General features: G+C 45.0%; 1 protein-coding gene across 3 annotated transcripts in view; it reads left to right on the plus strand.

Moving 5' to 3' along the window:
- The window catches only part of ACOT11 (acyl-CoA thioesterase 11), a 57,350-nt gene that overhangs the window by 15,193 nt on the left and 23,280 nt on the right, over positions 1-18,877 (plus strand). The window contains exons 1-6 of one of the 3 annotated variants that reach the window (XM_056532179.1): positions 7,480-7,578; positions 9,644-9,808; positions 11,164-11,233; positions 15,259-15,319; positions 18,338-18,439; positions 18,601-18,736. In XM_056532179.1, coding sequence (XP_056388154.1) covers positions 9,667-9,808; positions 11,164-11,233; positions 15,259-15,319; positions 18,338-18,439; positions 18,601-18,736 — 511 coding nt within the window. In that variant the 5' untranslated portion in view covers positions 7,480-7,578; positions 9,644-9,666. Of the gene's footprint in view, positions 1-7,479; positions 7,579-9,643; positions 9,809-11,163; positions 11,234-15,258; positions 15,320-18,337; positions 18,440-18,600; positions 18,737-18,877 lie in introns of those variants that run through there. The other 2 variants (XM_056532181.1, XM_056532180.1) reach the window with 2 other exon arrangements.

An 18,877-nucleotide genomic window follows, 5' to 3' on the forward strand; every position in this document is an offset into this window, starting at 1 on the left:
CTGCCAAATTAAATATTTAGCAAATATAGTGCAAATATTTGCAGGCACACCTATGGACTATCCTTGGAAACATTAACACTACAGATGTCTTAAAAAGTTGAGGCCGACTCCCTAAAATTATGTTTAATTTTTAAAATAACCAAAACAACTACTATAGACCTAGTCCTTTTTACTGTATCCTACTCCGGAGGAAAGTATTTATTTATTTATTTATTTTATTTTTTTTTTTTTTTTTTTTAATGAACTGGTGCCAGAAAGTTAAACAGATTTGTAAATTACTTCTATTAAAAAAAATCTTTACCCTTCCAGTACTTTTTAGCAGCTGTATGCTACAGAGGAAATTATTTTCTTTTTTGAATTTCTTTTGTGTCTTGTCTCTGCTGACACCTCTGTCCGTGTCAGGAACTGTCCAGAGCATCATATGTTTGCTATGGGGATTTTCTCCTGCTCTGGACAGTTCCTGACACGGACAGAGGTGTCAGCAGAGAGCACTGTGGACAAGACAAAAAAGAAATTCAAAAAGAAAAGAATTTCCTTTATAGCATACACCCGCTAATATGTACTGGAAGGACAAATATTTTTTAATAGAAGTAATTTACAAATCTGTTTAACTTTCTGGCACCAGTTGATAAAAAAATAAATAAATAATGTTTTCCACCGGAGTAACCCTTTAAGGTAGCAGTGGACAGCCAGAGCTGACACATCATCATACACCAGTGTTTCCCAACTAGGGTATACCCATCTGTTGAAAAACTACAACTCCCAGCATGCCCAGACAGACAATGGCTGTCTAGGCATGCTGGGAGTTGTAGTTTTGCAACCGCTGGAGGCACACTGGTTGGGAAACACTGATCTGGAGTGACAGGCGGAGCAGAGATTTGTACTACACAGAATGGAGGTGCTGTGGATTTTGTACCAAATCTGCATCAGATCAAGTGAATTTTGCTGTGTTTGTCACTGCGGAAGAAATATCTGAAAATCTGCAGCAATACATTACATTTTGGATTTCTGTTCCTAAGTTACAATCTTGTCCACTCTGCTGGTACTGTAATCTTTTGAGGATTTATAGTCCGCATAATCCAGACAGAAAATCTGCAGTATGCCCTCCCCATACGAACAGACCCTTTAGGTCAGTGTTTTCCAAACAGTGTGCCTCCAGCTGTTTCAAAACTACAACTCCGAGGTCATGTGGAGCCATATTATGGCCGTGTGCATGAGCCCTCTAATATCTAAAAACCTAAAGAGGGCTTTTGGTATCATCCAAAAGAAGCATTTGTTTTTTTTTTCCAGAAAGAGCACCACTATTGTCCGTGGTCTCCATTTGGTATTGCAGTGTAGCTGTGGTAGAGTTGCTCCAGCTGTTGCAAAACTACAACTCCCAGCATGCCCGGACAGCCAAAGGCTGTCCGGGCATGCTGGAAGTTGTAGTTTTGCAACAGCTGGAGGCACACTGGTTGGGATACATTGCACTGGAGAGAGGCAGGCTGTCTGGGCATGCTGGAAGTAGTAGTTTTGCAACAGCTGGAGGCACTCTGGTTGGGAAATACTGACTTAGCCTAATATGGCCCCCCGTGAGCAGTGGTTCTCAGGTCTGTCTTCACCTGGCCCGCTCTCTCATTCTTTAGTAATCTCCTATCTTCGGCCATGTCTATAAACTGTGACTAGAGATGAGCGAACTTACAGTAAATTCGATTCGTCACAAACTTCTCGGCTCGGCAGTTGATGACTTATCCTGCGTAAATTCGTTCAGCCTTCAGGTGCTCCGGTGGGCTGGAAAAGGTGGATACAGTCCTAGGAAAGAGTCTCCTAGGACTGTATCCACCTTTTCCACCCACCGGAGCACCTGAAAGCTGCACTAATTTATGCAGGAAAAGTCATCAACTGCCGAGCCGAGAAGTTCGTGACGAATTGAATTTACTGTAAGTTCAGCACAGACCTCTTCTGCTTTTTTATGTTCACATCCTCATGGTCCAGAGTATTATCTCACTGATGCCATGTGGTCAGCTGACTGTCTGAGTTTTCGAGGGACAAGCCTGCAATGAATGCTAAATTCTGCCCTACGGTAAACTCAGAGCTATGTATAGGTCAGTGACTAGTGATGGAGTATTTACATTTAAAGGGGTTATCCAGGAAAAAACTTTTTTTTATATATATATATCAACTGGCTCCAGAAAGTTAAACAGATTTGTAAATTACTTCTATTAAAAAATCTTAATCCTTTCAGTACTTATGAGCTGCTGAATTTGAATTTTTCTTTTCTGTCTAAGTGCTCTCTGATGACACGTGTCTCGGGAGCTGTCCAGAGTAGAAGCATATTCCTATAGGAACTGCACAGAGCAGAATTGGTTTGCTATGGGAATTTGCTTCTACTTTGGACAGCTCCCGAGACACGTGTCATTAGAGAGCACTTAGACATAAAAGAACAACTCAACTTCAGCAGCTGATAATTATTGGAAGTATTAAGATTTTTTAATAGAAGTAATTTACAAATCTGTTTACCTTTCTGTAGCCAGTTGATCTAAGAAAAGTTTTTCCTGGAATACCCCTTTAATTTTGTGAGGTTTTTACAGATATTTGCGACCACCGGAGTAACGAAAATGACAAAACCTGCATATAAATAAAGACTCCATTATATCTGCTATTTTGGGATTCGTGCTGCACTTAACCCCTTAAATGGGCACTATCATTAAAACAAATTTTTGCTATTGCAAAACATAAAACATAAAAAATCTTTCTAATGTACTTTGTTAAAAAAAAAAAGAAGTTTTCTATGTTTTATTTGTGTTTAAAAAAGCTGCCACTAGGTGTCTCTCTGCTTGTCCAGAACACATTTCCCCCCTATATTTTTATTGGTAACATTTTTGTTTTGATTGCTTTTTATAAATGTTTTTATGGTATGCAAAGTGACCACAAATACGAAATTTTGGTCTTATGTATACGGTTTATTTAATGTTATGTTTTTATAGTTCGAACATTTTCGTATGTGGCGATACCACATATGCTTGTTTATTTTTGTTTACATATTTTTTATTATTATTTTTTAATGGGATAAGGGGGGTGATTCAAACTTTTATTAGGGAAGGGGTTAATTCACTTTTATGAACTGTTTTTTGTTTACTTATTTTACACAATTTTTTAGTCCCCTTAGGGGACTATTACATGCAATCCTTGGATTGCATACACTGTTGAATGCCATGCTCAGCTCCATAAAAGGGGACCGGGCCCAGGGTGTACAGGTGCGCTCTGTGTCCTTAAGGAGTTAAAGCAGTTTAAAGGGGTACCCCACCCCTATTCATGTTATCCCCTATCCAAAGGAAGCCTGTGGCTCCCATGATCGTGAGGCCACCCCCCCCCCCTCTATTCTTGTATATCGGAGGGGGCGTGATGGCTAGTACACAACTGACAGCTCAGTTCGCTCCGTGCACCGTATGACTGGGGTGCTGCGACAGAGATCGCAGGGGTCCCCTCACAAAAAAAAAAAGCAGCAGTTATTTATTTTAGTCACCTAGTCACTCTGTTCGGGAGGTGCACGTTATTTTAAGTGGACTCAAAAGTGCGGTCTGCTGCATTGTCCAGTCCCTAGGCGACTCCATTCAGGCCACTGAAATTAATGACATCTGCTGCCCTCCATTACCGCATACCTCAGCATTCCGTTTTTGGTGGAATTGTGACGGAAGCCTCTGACTAACTGCTAAAAAGCAGTATGAACCAAGCCTGAGACAGGGGTGGGACATCAGTAAAGGGGGCATGACTTTCTCCAAGGTGCACGGTTTAAGGGTTGTGGGTTTTTTAGGGTACGTTCACACGAGCATATTTTCTGCTGCAGATCTGCTTCTGCAGATTTTATTGCCCATTGACTTGAATGGGATGCAAAATCTAAAGAAGTAGATCTGCAGCAGAAAATACGCAGGTGTGAACTCACCCTAAGGGTGCATTCAGGTGGGCGTATTTGTCAGCGGATCCGCAGCTGCGGATCCGCTGACAAAGGCCCCTAAAGTGCTGCCCTCTTTGTGCCTGCTAATAGCGGCAATCCGCCGCTACCAGCAGACACACTGCGATGTGCAAGTTACCCTGCAGTGTACTCGCACACATCGCGGCCGCTCTCTGTGTAGGGCCTCGTTCACACTACGGAATTCTCGCGGCTGAATTCCGCGAGCGGGGATTCCGCCTGGCGGCCGCCACAGCTTCTTCGGTGCTAGGGCCGCGGGGCACTGAGCCGTCACCATTGACGGCTATGCAGTGCTCGCGGAATCCGCGCAAAGAATGAACATGTTCTTTTTTTTTGCGCGGAACAATTTCAGCGGCGGAATTGTCCGCTGCAGAAATTCCGCAGTGTGAACGGGTCTCGCGGCGACCCATTTACACTAATGTTAAGTTCACACAGCGGAATTCGCCTCGCGGAGTTCCGCGAGAATTCCGTAGTGTGAACCGGGAGCCGGGGGAGCGGCCGCGATGTGCGGAAACACTGCGACTCGCACTTCCCAGTGTGTCTGCTGGTAGTGGCGGATTGCCGCTATTAGCAGGCACAAAGAGGGCAGCACTTTAGGGGCCTTTGTCAGCGGATCCGCTGACAAATACGCCCGTGTGAATGCACCCTAAAGATGCATTTTTTTATTGCAACTTTGGTGCAAAAAAAATTAATTCAAAAACACATACGGACCAAAAAAAAATTTGTAAAAAATTTATAAAACTGCTTTAGTATGTCAAAAATAAGTATGCCACTTTATTTCTTTTTTAATGCCCATAATAGTTTTTTGGATCAGGCTGCTACAAAGACCTGATCTGCATAAAACATCTGTTATGTGCTCAAAAAAACTAATAACCTCTAAAAAAGCAAAAATGTGCTTAAATCATACATAAATAAAATATTAAAAATAGATCAATAAAAAAGCTATAAAAGATGCTTAAACTTTTAGCCTCAATTTGCTTGTAAGTGCAAGCGTATTTTTGAGCCTTGTGATGTCTTTTCATGAGTTTTGCCATTGTCTTTTTATTTGTTGTTGTATCTAAAATATGGCTGCACAGTTGCAACATAACAACAGCAAGTGAATAGACAAAACAATAATAAAATACAACAATAGATGAAAACTATTTCACAGTGACCAGTCCAATCAAGGGGAGTGTTTCCCAACCAGTGTGGTTGCAAAACTACAACTCCCAGCATGCCCGGACAGCCAAAGGCTGTCCGGGCATGCTGGGAATTGTAGTTTTGCAACCACACTGGTTGGGAAACACTGCTATAGTGAATACTACATTCTGCCCTTTGGCTGTCCGGGCATGCTGGGAGTTGTAGTTTTGCAACAGCTGGAGGCAAACTGCTTGGGAAACACTGCTATAGTGAATGCTACATTCTGCCCTTCAGTAACCTCAAGCACAATGACAAGCTGCTGCAACCTACAAACAATGAACCGCAACTTTGTAGGGACTTGTTGTCCTCGGCAGGTCCACCTGACACATCACTGAGCCAAATCACTGCAGCGAAGAGCTCTCCTGCCAGAATTCCCTCCTTCTCTAGCAAAGTCGGCCTTTCACATGCACGACACAATTTAAAGCGGCAACGCCTGCAAAACTACAACTACCATGCGACGCTCAGTCGCTCACTAGAAGTGTTTCCATACGTGAAGTTACCTCTTTATTAAAGCTCCAGGCATCATAAGTAACTCATTCTAGCCTCGTCAAGAAGCCATGACCTCTTAGGGTGTATTCACACGTACAGTATCCTGAGCAGATTGAATGTGCAGGATTTGAAGCTGCAGATTTTACGCTGCAGAGTGGTATGTAAACTAGATTCTAGTTTACATTAAACTCTGCAGCATAAAATCTGCAGCTTCAAATCCTGCGCATATATGCGCAGGATACTATACGGGTGAACACACCCTTAAGGATACGTTCACACGAGCGGATTTTACGCTGCAGATCCGCCGCTGAAGGACCTCTAGATGCTGGCTTTACATGTGCCTGCTCGGAGCGGCAATACGCCGCTGCGTGCAGACACACTGAAACGATGTGCAAGTCGCCGTGCATGCAAGTATACTGCGCATGCGCGCTGCGACTCGCACATCGCAGTGTGTCTGCTCGTAGCGGCATATTGCCGCTCCGAGCAGGCACATGTAAAGGCAGAATACAGAGGGTCCTTCAGCGGCGGATCCACAACAAAAAACGCTGCAAAAATCCACTCGTCTGAATGTACCCTTAGGATTTGTTCTTACGTTTAGGTTTTTCGATAAAGTTTTTTTTTAAATTCAAATCAAGGATCGGATCTTAAATGAAGACCACGTATATAGGAAAAGGCTAAGGCTGCGTTCACACCAGCCTAATACGAATATATTTTTACCACAGTATTACGACCACAAGTCCTAGGTCCTAAGTGACACCTCTCAGTTCGGGTCATCAGACCGGTAGCGAAAATACAGATGTTAAAATAAATATGGGGGAGATTTATCAAAACCTGTGCAGAGGAAGAGTGGTGCAGTTGCCCATAGCAACCAATCAGCTCACTACTTTCATTTTTTAAGGCCTGTGAAAAATGAAAGAAGCGATCTGATTGGTTGCTATGGGCAACTGCACCGCTCTTCCTCTACACAGGTTTTGATAAATCTCCCCCTGTGTCTGTATTATGGTTGGTGTGAACTCAGCCTTAGGCTACATGTAAAATGTACTGGCATTTATTTTTATTTTTATTTTCTCATATTTTTGGCCCAAAAAAGAAAAAGATTGTGGCCCCATTTATGCGGATTATGGCTGAAAGTGTGCGTGTAAAATAAAACATGCTGCTTAATTTTAAGCTGTGTGAACAACGCTTCAGGGTATACAGCTACAAGGTTTATACTGCAGCATTTCCACAATTCCGCAGAAATTTTGTTAGCCAAAGCTGAATTGCGGAATCACGGTGGAATTTCTATGTTCTTAGAGGACATAATTCCACCAAAATTCAAGTCCCATCACAGAATTGCGCAAATTATAAGACTGATCTTATATTTCTGAGGAATGCGGAAAGTTTAGGATTTGAACGGTGCATTTAGAAACCTGAAGGTGTGAACACGTCCTTGTGATGCATCTATGATAAAATACAATAGTGATAAAATCTTTGCGTAAAGTAGAAATTGCAGTAGAGATGTTGTAACTGCTAGAAACGTAGCACAGGAATCGTTTATGGGAGAACGACGCTGAGAGAACGACGCTGATTCCGCCTGAAAGAAAGAACATGTTCGTTCTTCAAGCGGAACAGACTTCATCGTCAGAATTCTGCTTGAAGAAATTCCTCAGTGTGAACTGAGGGGCAGAAATTCTGCACAGCTCTATGGGGGATTTCACTGCTGGATGATTTGGAGAGGAAAAAGCGATCAGAATTACTCGTGGAAATTCCTCTCCAATTCCTCAGTGTGAACATACCCTAACGCAGGGAACATACAGAGGCGTTGCCTTTCAATGACTGCCGGCTCTGCCAGTTTAAGGCTTGCTCCACGCCTGTGTTGCTGGATTGAGGAAGTCTTGGCGGGGAGGAGTGCGGGGAGGGACACATACTATGCCTTCGTGTGGGGACAGGCAGCAGGTGGAGGGACACTGGCTCATGTCATAGTACGTCTCCTTTTATACCATATACTTTACAAAGATCTATTTTACTACCATTAACCCTCTCACTACCTCTTCCCTGTGTCTGTCCAGCCCTTCACACTCTTATATAACTTGTGTGTTATGTAACTCCTCTCAGCTGTGTGTATCCTCTATGTCTCCCCCCTCTATATACTCCTGTATATAACCAGCTACTTTGTGTGGTTGTATTTCTTATTACTATACGTAGCTATATATATATATATATATATATATATATATATATATATATAATCGGTATGTTGTGTCTTAAGCTAATAACTTGGGCAGAGTAGCGGTTTGTTAGTTAACCAGGTACAATATTGTTGCGTTATCGCCGTATTATTTAGTTGATATTGACTATTTGTATAATGTTGACTTGTTGTTGGTCCTGTTCACACTGGGGCTCGCAGGAGTTTACAAAGGTGCAAATACACAGTGGTAAAAAGAAAAAAAGCATTGTGCAAAATTATAGACTCAGTATCATAACCCAGGAAACATAACACAAAAAGATGCACTATGCATCTAAGTTATCTATACAATACAATTTTGCTTTCAATGCTTTTTCTATAATTGTGTAGCTCTGCCATAGTCTGGTAAATTTTTTTGCAGTGGTCATGAGTTTATTATGTGTGTAAAACCCTCTTTGGTGGCCCAGTAGAGGAGTTGCACCCCTTTACCCTTGCTACCCTGTCAAGCAGCCTCCATACAGTGACCCCTGCCCCCCCCCCCCCCCCATGCACCTGTACCCTATGTATATTCCTAAATGCCTGTGTTGTATAGTATATTGTATTGCATATAAAATGTGTTATGCTTTTTAAGGCCTGTTGTCAAGTGATTGTAACCCAGGAAGCTACCAGTGACATGTGACCTGTGGGACCCCTCAGAGTCTCCCCATATAAGCCCTGGGTGGAGCCTCTGCTCACACTCTTCCTGCTTAGCTGAGTTGCAGTAAGGTCAAGTCCTGTGTCTGGAGACCTAAAGTCCAGTACCCCACAGGTCAATCAAAGCCTGGTAAGCTACAGAAGGGGTTAAGTCAGTCATAATCTGCCTTAGTCAAGTCAGTCCAAGTCAATCTGTCTTCAGTCAGCGTGGCTCTGCACCAAATTGTCCCAGTCCACCAAAAGTCCCAATAAGCCCTGAGGTCTCTGAGGTCACTGGTCACCTCTGTGGACCTAGCCAAGCTGTATAGACTGTTACATCTGTCTGACTCAGTAAAGCTGCCGTTGTTCCGTAACTTTGCGTCGGAGTCATTATTTTGCCCCCGTGCCTAGCCCAGGATCCAGCGGTAGTCCTTCAGGGGGTGTAGAGGATAAACTGTGCCCTGGCATCACGAACACAAGGGGTTAAAGGGGTATTCCGGGCAAAAACATCTTATCCCCTATCGAAAGGATAGGGGATAAGATGTCTGATCGCCCGCGTAGCAGCCCGCATTCTATGCGTAGCTGCGTCTGCAGTTTCGGAAACCGCCGAGCTTCCGAGACGGGGACGTGACATCACGCCACGCCACACCCCCTCCATTCATGTCTATGGGAGGGGGGCGTTGCGGACGTTACGCCCCCTCCCATAGAAATGAATGGAGGGGGCATGGCGTGGCGTCATGTCCCCGTCTCGGAAGCCCGGCGGGTTCCAAAATTGCAGACGTAGCTACGCATAGAATGCGGGCTGCTGCAGGGAGATAGCGGGGGGTCCCAGCGGCAGGCCCCCCACGATCAGACATCTTATCCCCTATCCTTTCAATAGGGGATAAGATGTTTTTGCCCGGAATACCCCTTTAATGCCATCTGCCCCTAGGGTAATTCCATCTGCCCTCATCACACCCTCACCACACCTCAATTTGTACAAAATCTACACCAGCCTAGACCTGGCATACAAAACCGGCTGTGGATAGCCTTTAAAAAAATGTACACATTTTGGCGCAACGGGTTAAAACGTTGCAGAGGTGGAGTCAAACAAAGTGGCACCATATTTTCTACATGCCATGCGACCATTTAATACGTTTGGGGCATGTAAACAAATGTATTGTAATATTAAACAAATAACTATTTTTCAGGTCACAGCTGTCCCATCCGTACCATGGCGAGTAGCAATGACGAGGTTCGAAACCCCACTGAGGTGCGTATGAGTCAGATGGTGCTCCCATGTCACGCCAACCACCGTGGTCAACTCAGCACCGGACAGCTGCTGAAATGGATAGACACTGCGGCCTGCTTGTCAGGTGGGAACGAGGGGCTTTGTTATATGTGTGTAATATTTTTTTATCAATGGGGTCCATTAATGATAGCAATAATTCACATAACAAATACCTTATAATATGACCCCATAGTAGTGACCCTGTACCAGTCAGAGTGCCCTTATAGTAAGTGATAGTCAGCAAAGGCCTAATTTGAGGATCCTAGGCCCCAATGCAAAAGCTGTAATAAGGCCCCCTACCTCTATCTGCACCGATGCCGAACGATACCGATGGAAAGATGCCACCCAGAATTAGGATTACTAAATCCAAAAGTGATTAACAGTGTTGTGCTTGCCGCGCAACACTACCAGGTGAGCAAGTGCTCCTAACCCACTGTTCACCACTCCCCCCACCCCCTTCTATAAACCAAGGATAATGGCAATATAAACACCATTCTGTCTCCTTTTTATCTCCACTATATTTCCCAGTTACCAAGGGGCATTTATAATATTGGTGCAGTTTTATGGAGCAGATGGGCTTTTGGACCCCTGCAGGCACCAGGGCTCAGGTGGAATTGGTACCTCTGCCCCCCATAGCTACATCCCTGCCCCCATAGTGACAGCCATGTTCTCAACATGATGGCAGCCAGATTGTCCTCATAGTCTGTGAAAGTCAGGGGGTCCATGAAGATGTGCCTGCACAGTCAGGGGGTCCATGAAGATGTGCCTGCACAGTCAGGGGGTCCATGAAGATGTGGCTTTACATTCAGGGGTCTATGAAGATGTGGCTTTACAGTCAGGGGGTCCATGAAGATGTGGATTCACAGTCAGGGGATCCATGAAGATGTGGCTTTACATTCAGGGGTCTATGAAGATGTGGCTTTACAGTCAGGGGATCCATGAAGATGTGGCTTTACATTCAGGGGGTCCATGAAGATGTGGCTTTACAGTCAGGGGGTCCATGAAGATGTGGCTTTACAGTCAGGGGGTCCATGAAGATGTGGATTCACAGTCAGGGGGTCCATGAAGATGTGGATTCACAGTCAGGGGGTCTATGAAGATGTGGCTTCACAGTCAGGGGGTCCATGAAGATGTGGCTTCACAGTCAGGGGGTCCATGAAGATGTGGCTTTACAGTCAGGGGGTCCATGAAGATGTGGCTTTACATTCAGGGGTCCATGAAGATGTGGCTTTACATTCAGGGGGTCCATGAAGATGTGGCTTCACAGTCAGAATGCCCCCATAACATTGACCCTGCAGTAAGTGGCAATGTGTAAATCAGTATATCATGTGTTACAGAATATCAGCCTGCGTTGTGTAGATTATTAAAGAATATCTGCAATAACTCCAAAATTTAATAGCTTTTATTAAGATAACTCTTCTTCTTCCTATTCCTCTACAGCCGAGAGGCACGCAGGCTGCCCGTGTGTCACAGCCTCCATGGACGACATCTATTTTGAACATACAATTAGGTACTGAGCTTTCAATGTTTTATGTTTTTTTTTTTTTTTACCTCACATTAGTATGGTCTTTCCCAACCAGTGTTCCTCCAGCTGTTCTGAAACTACAACTCCCAGCATGCCCGGACAGCTGAAGGCTGTCAGGGCATGCTGGGAGTTGTAGTTTTGCAACAGCTGGAGGCAGCTTCGGTCAGCTTTGGTTGGGAAGCTTCGGTCTAGTGAACCCTAGCAAGCTGTGGTAATAGAAAAATATAGAAAAATAGAAAAATCCTGATCTATCTGAGAAAGACAATGCCAAAGAGCTTAAGTCCTGTTTCAAATGCTTCTTAAAATCTTTGAGCATTAGGGCCGTGAGTCACTATGAAAGATTAACTCCAGAAAAACTATCATCATGTCATAGAGCGGGGGAGCTGAGAAGACTGATATATAATTTGTGGGAAAAGGTCCAGCATAACTTCTTTTGTTGTATGCCTTGGGGGGTGTATGGTAGTTGGGATGTCTTAGTAGATAAGGGGTTAATGTTAACCCTATAGTTCGTGACGCCAGGCTGAGGGCTAGTATGCTGAGGTAATTCTCCGCCCTATCGACGCCCTTCCCAGAAACAACAGGTGCATGTAATAAAATGACTGAAGGTCCACAAGGTACTTGAACTTGAACTTGGGTAACTTTACTTAAAGGGGTACTCCGGTGAAAACCTTTTTTCTTTTAAATCAACTGGTGGCAGAAAGTTAAACATATTTGTAAATTAATTCTATTAAAAAAATCTTAATCCTTCCTGTACTTATTAGCTGCTGAATACTACAGAGGAAATTCTTTTCTTTTTGGAATGCTCTCTGATGACATCACGACCACAGTTCTCTCTGCTGACGTTATTATAATAATAATAACACTTCATTTATTGTTGTCCTTATTGGGATTTGAACCCAAGTCCCAGCACTGCAAGGCAGCAATGCTAACCACTGAGCCACCATGCTGCCCTTAGTATACATCTGCTATGCATCTGCTATGCATGGTTGATAAAATGGACAGAAATGACAGCAGAGAGCACTGTGCTCGTGATGTCATCAGTGTTCCAAAAAGAAAGGAATTTCCTCTGTAGCATTCAGCAGCTAATAAGTACTGGAAGGATTAAGATTTTTTAATAGAAGTAATTTACTAATATGTTTAACTTTCTGCCACCAGTTGATTTAAAAGAAAAAAGGTTTTCACCGGAGTACCCCTTTAAGTGCTTGCGGTACATCCAATGATCAATGACAGTTTCAGGAATACAGTCTTTATATAGCTCAATGACTGACAATTGTTGCAGACCTTGAAATAGATTAAAGGGGTATTCCAGGAAAAAAACTTTTTTATATATATCAACTGGCTCCAGAAAGTTAAACAGATTTGTAAATTACTTCTATTAAAAAATCTTAATCCTTTCAGTACTTATGAGCTTCTGAAGTTAAGGTTGTTCTTTTCTGTCTAAATGCTCTCTGATGACACCTGTCTCGGGAAACGCCCAGTTTAGAAGAGGTTTGCTATGGGGATTTGCTTCTAAACTGGGCGTTTCCCGAGACAGGTGTCATCAGAGAGGATTTAGACAGAAAAGAACAACCTTAACTTCAGAAGCTCATAAGTACTGAAAGGATTAAGATTTTTTAATAGAAGTAATTTACAAATCTGTTTAACTTTCTGGAGCCAGTTGATATATAAAAAAAGTTTTTCCCTGGATAACCCCTTTAAAGTCTCGGAATTTAGGGTAATTATTGCAGATTCGTCTGGATTTAGGGCATAGATAAGGTCCGGTGATCCTGCAGAGTGCGTGGGGATTGATACACTCAGAATTTAGAAGTTATCGGCCGTCGCCACAAGGTTCAGGCCTAGACTCACTGATCTCAGCAGCGCAGATGCTTCTTGCTTGCTTGCACAGGAACAAGAGAGCGAGAACATGGCCACCGCGCCCTTATATGGGCAGGGGGCAGGGCTAATATGATTGGTCCGAACATCCGTCACTCACTGTTACACCGTGTGATGGGATTGACTACGTCACAAGGACCTCCAAAGGTCCTCAAGCAGAAATACCATAGAGTTCACCTGACCACGTGACCCGCAGGTCCTGCTACGCTATGGGCAGGTAATTAACTATTTATTTACATTTATACAATCTTACACATACAAATCCTAAATGGCTAAAGGATAAGTACTATAGGTATGAGAGGTGACTAGGGGTGAACTAGACAATTGGGACCTGACGTCCTAGGGACTCTGGCTATGGGGACCCACAACAAAAGGTACCGGATAGGATACGGTCCTGGGAGACCACACTTTTATCATGTAAATCTCTGTTCATTCTTGGCTAAGTAGTCATGTGGGCAGTCCTACTCAGTGATAGAGTAGGACCGCCCTCTTGACTACCTATCCCAGAATGAGCTCTAACAGCTTGGATTGTATATTCAACATGGCAGGTTCACTTTAAGTGTGTATAAGCTATGCATGAAATTTACCTCTGTGGTCTGGATTTTCACATTTTCACTATCCGGCGGGCACAAGGACCACTCGGAAACTCGTCTAATATATGACAATGCATTTCCGAGCAGAATCCGACGAAACAAGTCTATTCTTTCTGCAGATTTTCACCGTGTGCACAGTGCAGTAGAATCCCATTGAAATCAATGGGACTCTGCTGCAGATCAATGTCGGTGCGGAATATTCCGGCAGAATTCCACACTGACATTCCGCAGTGTGAACATACCCTAAGATGGACAATGGATGTGTATGTGGTGAGGGTGTGATGAGGGCAGATGGAATTACCCTAGGGGCAGATGGCATTAACCCCTTGTATTCGTGATGCCAGGGCGCTGTTTATCCTCTACACCACCTGAAGGAATACTGCTGGGTCCTGGGCTAGGCAGGGGGGCAAATAATGACTCCGATGCCAAGTTACGGAACAACGGCAGCTTTACTGAGTCGGATAGATGTAACAGTCTATACAGCTTGGCTAGGCGTAAGGAGGGGACCAGTGACTTCAGAGACAACAGGGCTTGCTGGGACTTATATAGACTTGGACAATTTGCTGCCGAGCCAAGCTGACTGAAGACAGATTGACTTGGACTGACTGGACTATGGCAGACTATGACTGACTTTGCTCCTTCTGTAGCTTGCCAGGCTTTGACTTGATCTGTGGGGTACTGGACTTTAGGATCCGTGGCTGCGTGGTAGACTTTAGGCCTCTTTAGGACTCCAGACACACACCTAGGACTTGACCTTACTGCAACTCAACAAAGACTTAAAGAGGAAAAGAGTGAGGAGGCTTCACCCAGGGCTTATATGGGGGGAGACTCTGGTGGGGTCCCATAGGTCACCCTTAGGTCACATGGTCACTGGTACCTCACTGGGTTACAGTCACATGACAACAGGTCTTAAAAGGGTACTCATTTGGAAAACCTTTTCTTTTAAATGAACTGGTGCCAGAAAGTTAAATAGATTTGTAAATTACTATTGAAAAAAATCCTTCCAGTACTTATCAGCTTCTGTATGCTCCAGAGGATGTTCTTTTCTTTTTGAATTTCCTTTCTGTCTGACCACAGTGCTCTCTGCTGACACCTCTGTCCATTTTAGAAACTTTCCAGAGTAGGAGCAAATCCCCATAGAAAACCTATCCTGCTCTGGACAGTTGCTGACATGGACAGAGGTGTCAGCAGAAAGAACTTCCTCTGTAGTATACAACATCTGATAAGTACTGGAAGGATTAAGATTTTTTTAATAGAAGTAATTTACAAATCTGTTTAACTTTCTGACACCAGTTAATTTAAAAGAAAATGTTTTCCAGAGGAGTACCCCTTTAAAGGCATAACACATAGAAGCAGATATACAAAGGAACAGGTGAAGGTGGGGCCCAATGGTCAATGTATGGAGGCTGGTTGACAGGGCAGCAAGGATAAAGGGGTGCAACTCCTGTACCGGGCCACCGCATGTAAAATTGTACACAGACTCAGACTGCCACATGCACACAAGTTATTCTTTTCCTTTAATACTACTTTATCTTTGTTTTCCAGTGTTGGACAAGTTGTGAATTTAAAGACAAAGGTGAACCGGGCCTTTAATTCCAGTATGGAGGTTTGTATTAACTGTGATGACAACTGACAATGACAATATGAGGTTCAGGAGGGGTTATTTATTCATAAAAATATATCCCCTATGCACAGGGATCCCCATGATCTCCAGAATGAGGCCTTGGCTCTCCAAGCTGCATGGAGCCGCAGATGGCACATGGTCAATGCACTGTCTATGGGAGCGCTGGAGAAACCCAATGCTGTACCTGGGTATCTATGGCGTTTCCATTGATAATGCATAGAGTGGTAAGCAGCCCATGCAGCTCGCAGGGCCAGGGCCTTGTTTTTAAGATTGTGTGGGGGCCCCAGTGATCGGACCCCTGTAATCAGATGCTTATCTTTTATCAGGGATACGTTTTTTGGGGTGGATAACCCTGTTAAGCATCTTAGTATTGGATTATCTTACACCAAAATGGTGCCCAACATCATACATGTCCTACATCCTTTTATAATACATGTATATTACAAAATACCACCCATACAAGAACAATTAAAGCTACATTATATGTATAAAAATATTGAAATCTAATCTATCATACTGACCCGGAGGAGTAGCCACCCCAGGCAAGGCCCTTTTTGTTTTCCTAATGGAAAATTTGCCTCTGACTAAGACACAAACAGTATTTACATTCCCTTATGTTATAGGCGTTTGTTAAAGTGTACCTGTTGTTATCAAAAACCTTTTATATAATGTAGATAATACCATTATATGTATATTTGTAATATACAATGGTTAAAAAATATGTATATTTTTGGGTGAATAAAAGCTATCCCTGCAGCTATTGCATGTGTGTGTCTATGAGGAGTCCAAATACAGGAAGTGAGGTCAGGACAAGCAGGGATCTGTGCAGACTCATGGCTTGTCAATCATCCTGCATGTGACAGAGCCTCACTGCACAGAGCCCTGCTTGTCCTCGGTGTACAGAGCCCTGCTTGTCCTCGGTGTACAGAGCCCTGCTTGTCCTCGGTGTACAGAGCCCTGCTTGTCCTCGGTGTACAGAGCCCTGCTTGTCCTGGGTGTACAGAGCCCTGCTTGTCCTGGGTGTACAGAGCCCTGCTTGTCCTGGGTGTACAGAGCCCTGCTTGTCCTGGGTGTACAGAGCCCTGCTTGTCCTGGGTGTACAGAGCCCTGCTTGTCCTGGGTGTACAGAGCCCTGCTTGTCCTGGGTGTACAGAGCCCTGCTTGTCCTGGGTGTACAGAGCCCTGCTTGTCCTGGGTGCACAGAGCCCTGCTTGTCCTGGGTGCACAGAGCCCTGCTTGTCCTGGGTGCACAGAGCCCTGCTTGTCCTGGGTGCACAGAGCCCTGCTTGTCCTGGGTGCACAGAGCCCTGCTTGTCCTGGGTGCACAGAGCCCTGCTTGTCCTGGGTGCACAGAGCCCTGCTTGTCCTGGGTGCACAGAGCCCTGCTTGTCCTGGGTGCACAGAGCCCTGCTTGTCCTGGGTGCACGGAGCCCTGCTTGTCCTGGGTGCACGGAGCCCTGCTTGTCCTGGGTGCACGGAGCCCTGCTTGTCCTGGGTGCACGGAGCCCTGCTTGTCCTGGGTGCACGGAGCCCTGCTTGTCCTGGGTGCACGGAGCCCTGCTTGTCCTGGGTGCACGGAGCCCTGCTTGTCCTGGGTGCACGGAGCCCTGCTTGTCCTGGGTGCACGGAGCCCTGCTTGTCCTGGGTGCACGGAGCCCTGCTTGTCCTGGGTGCACGGAGCCCTGCTTGTCCTGGGTGCACGGAGCCCTGCTTGTCCTGGGTGCACGGAGCCCTGCTTGTCCTGGGTGCACGGAGCCCTGCTTGTCCTGGGTGCACGGAGCCCTGCTTGTCCTGGGTGCACGGAGCCCTGCTTGTCCTGGGTGCACGGAGCCCTGCTTGTCCTGGGTGCACGGAGCCCTGCTTGTCCTGGGTGCACGGAGCCCTGCTTGTCCTGGGTGCACGGAGCCCTGCTTGTCCTGGGTGCACGGAGCCCTGCTTGTCCTGGGTGCACGGAGCCCTGCTTGTCCTGGGTGCACGGAGCCCTGCTTGTCCTGGGTGCACGGAGCCCTGCTTGTCCTGGGTGCACGGAGCCCTGCTTGTCCTGGGTGCACGGAGCCCTGCTTGTCCTGGGTGCACGGAGCCCTGCTTGTCCTGGGTGCACGGAGCCCTGCTTGTCCTGGGTGCACGGAGCCCTGCTTGTCCTGGGTGCACGGAGCCCTGCTTGTCCTGGGTGCACGGAGCCCTGCTTGTCCTGGGTGCACGGAGCCCTGCTTGTCCTGGGTGCACGGAGCCCTGCTTGTCCTGGGTGCACGGAGCCCTGCTTGTCCTGGGTGCACGGAGCCCTGCTTGTCCTGGGTGCACGGAGCCCCGCTTGTCCTGGGTGCACGGAGCCCCGCTTGTCCTGGGTGCACGGAGCCCCGCTTGTCCTGGGTGCACGGAGCCCCGCTTGTCCTCAGTGTATACACATTATATACAAATATACACATTTTTTAACCAATGTATGTTACAAATATACATATAATGTAATTTTCTTCATTATATAAAAAGTTTTTGTTACTGACAGGTACACTTTAAATCTTATATGCAAAAATAATAAAACAAATACATAGATGACATACTTGGAAACAGACTGTTGATATGCACAGTGAAGAAAACACGACATACAAGTAGGCTAATATTGAATAAGAGTGATCCTTTAAATTGGCGAAAAGGGTTTGCCCATCTCTAACTCCTTCCTGACCATTTCTGTAGAGTATCTAGTATACTGTGTGTATGTTCAGCCAGAAGCATACACAAAGAGATTTGGGGTCCCCACAGTAAAAATGAGGTTGCTTTCAGGAGCTGCCTGACATCACCACACGCCTCACCACCTGTAACAAAAGGCTCTGGTTCCCCAATCCCATTTTCATGGCTCAAGAACTTTTTCCACTTACTTGCTTGACCAACTTAATATTGGGGCCCTTTCTCTTTTTCACCAGGGGTCCAATAGCAACTGAATGGTCTGCTTTTATAGAATGTGCACCCTAACTACTATGTCATTGCATGTTATTGTCTCTTTAGGTTGGAATCCATGTCACCTCTGAAGACTTGTGTAATGGGAAAGAATGGAAAGTCTGTCAGGCATTTGCAACTTTTGTTGCGCAACCACAAGGCAATAAAAAAGTAAGATAATAATAATAAACGTAATATTAATTGCATTACCAATAGTGTAATAATCCAATTATACAGAAGTATAAAAAAAATAATACTTTGCGGTATGATGCTTGGTGCAAGATGGGTCAAGATATACAAATGGAAATATCCTTCTCCTTCGATGTCTGCAGGTGAAGCTAAAACCCGTGACTCCAGTTACAGAAGAGGAGCACCTGGAGCACAGCATTGCTGCTGAAAGACGACGTATGAGATTAGTCCATACTGACAATATTAAAGACCTGCTGACCCGCAGCACCCAACAGGATGGTAAATATTAAAGCGTCAATGTTTGAGATTTTGAAGTTTTCCAACCTATAACAAGTGATCAAGTGGTGGGGCAGAAGAAGCTTTTTGACTACAGGATAGTGAATTCATACCCACCCCTTCTCAATCCCTTAAGAAGCAGTC

Source organism: Hyla sarda, chromosome 7 (genome assembly GCF_029499605.1).
Source record: "Hyla sarda isolate aHylSar1 chromosome 7, aHylSar1.hap1, whole genome shotgun sequence".
NCBI lineage: Eukaryota > Metazoa > Chordata > Amphibia > Anura > Hylidae > Hyla > Hyla sarda.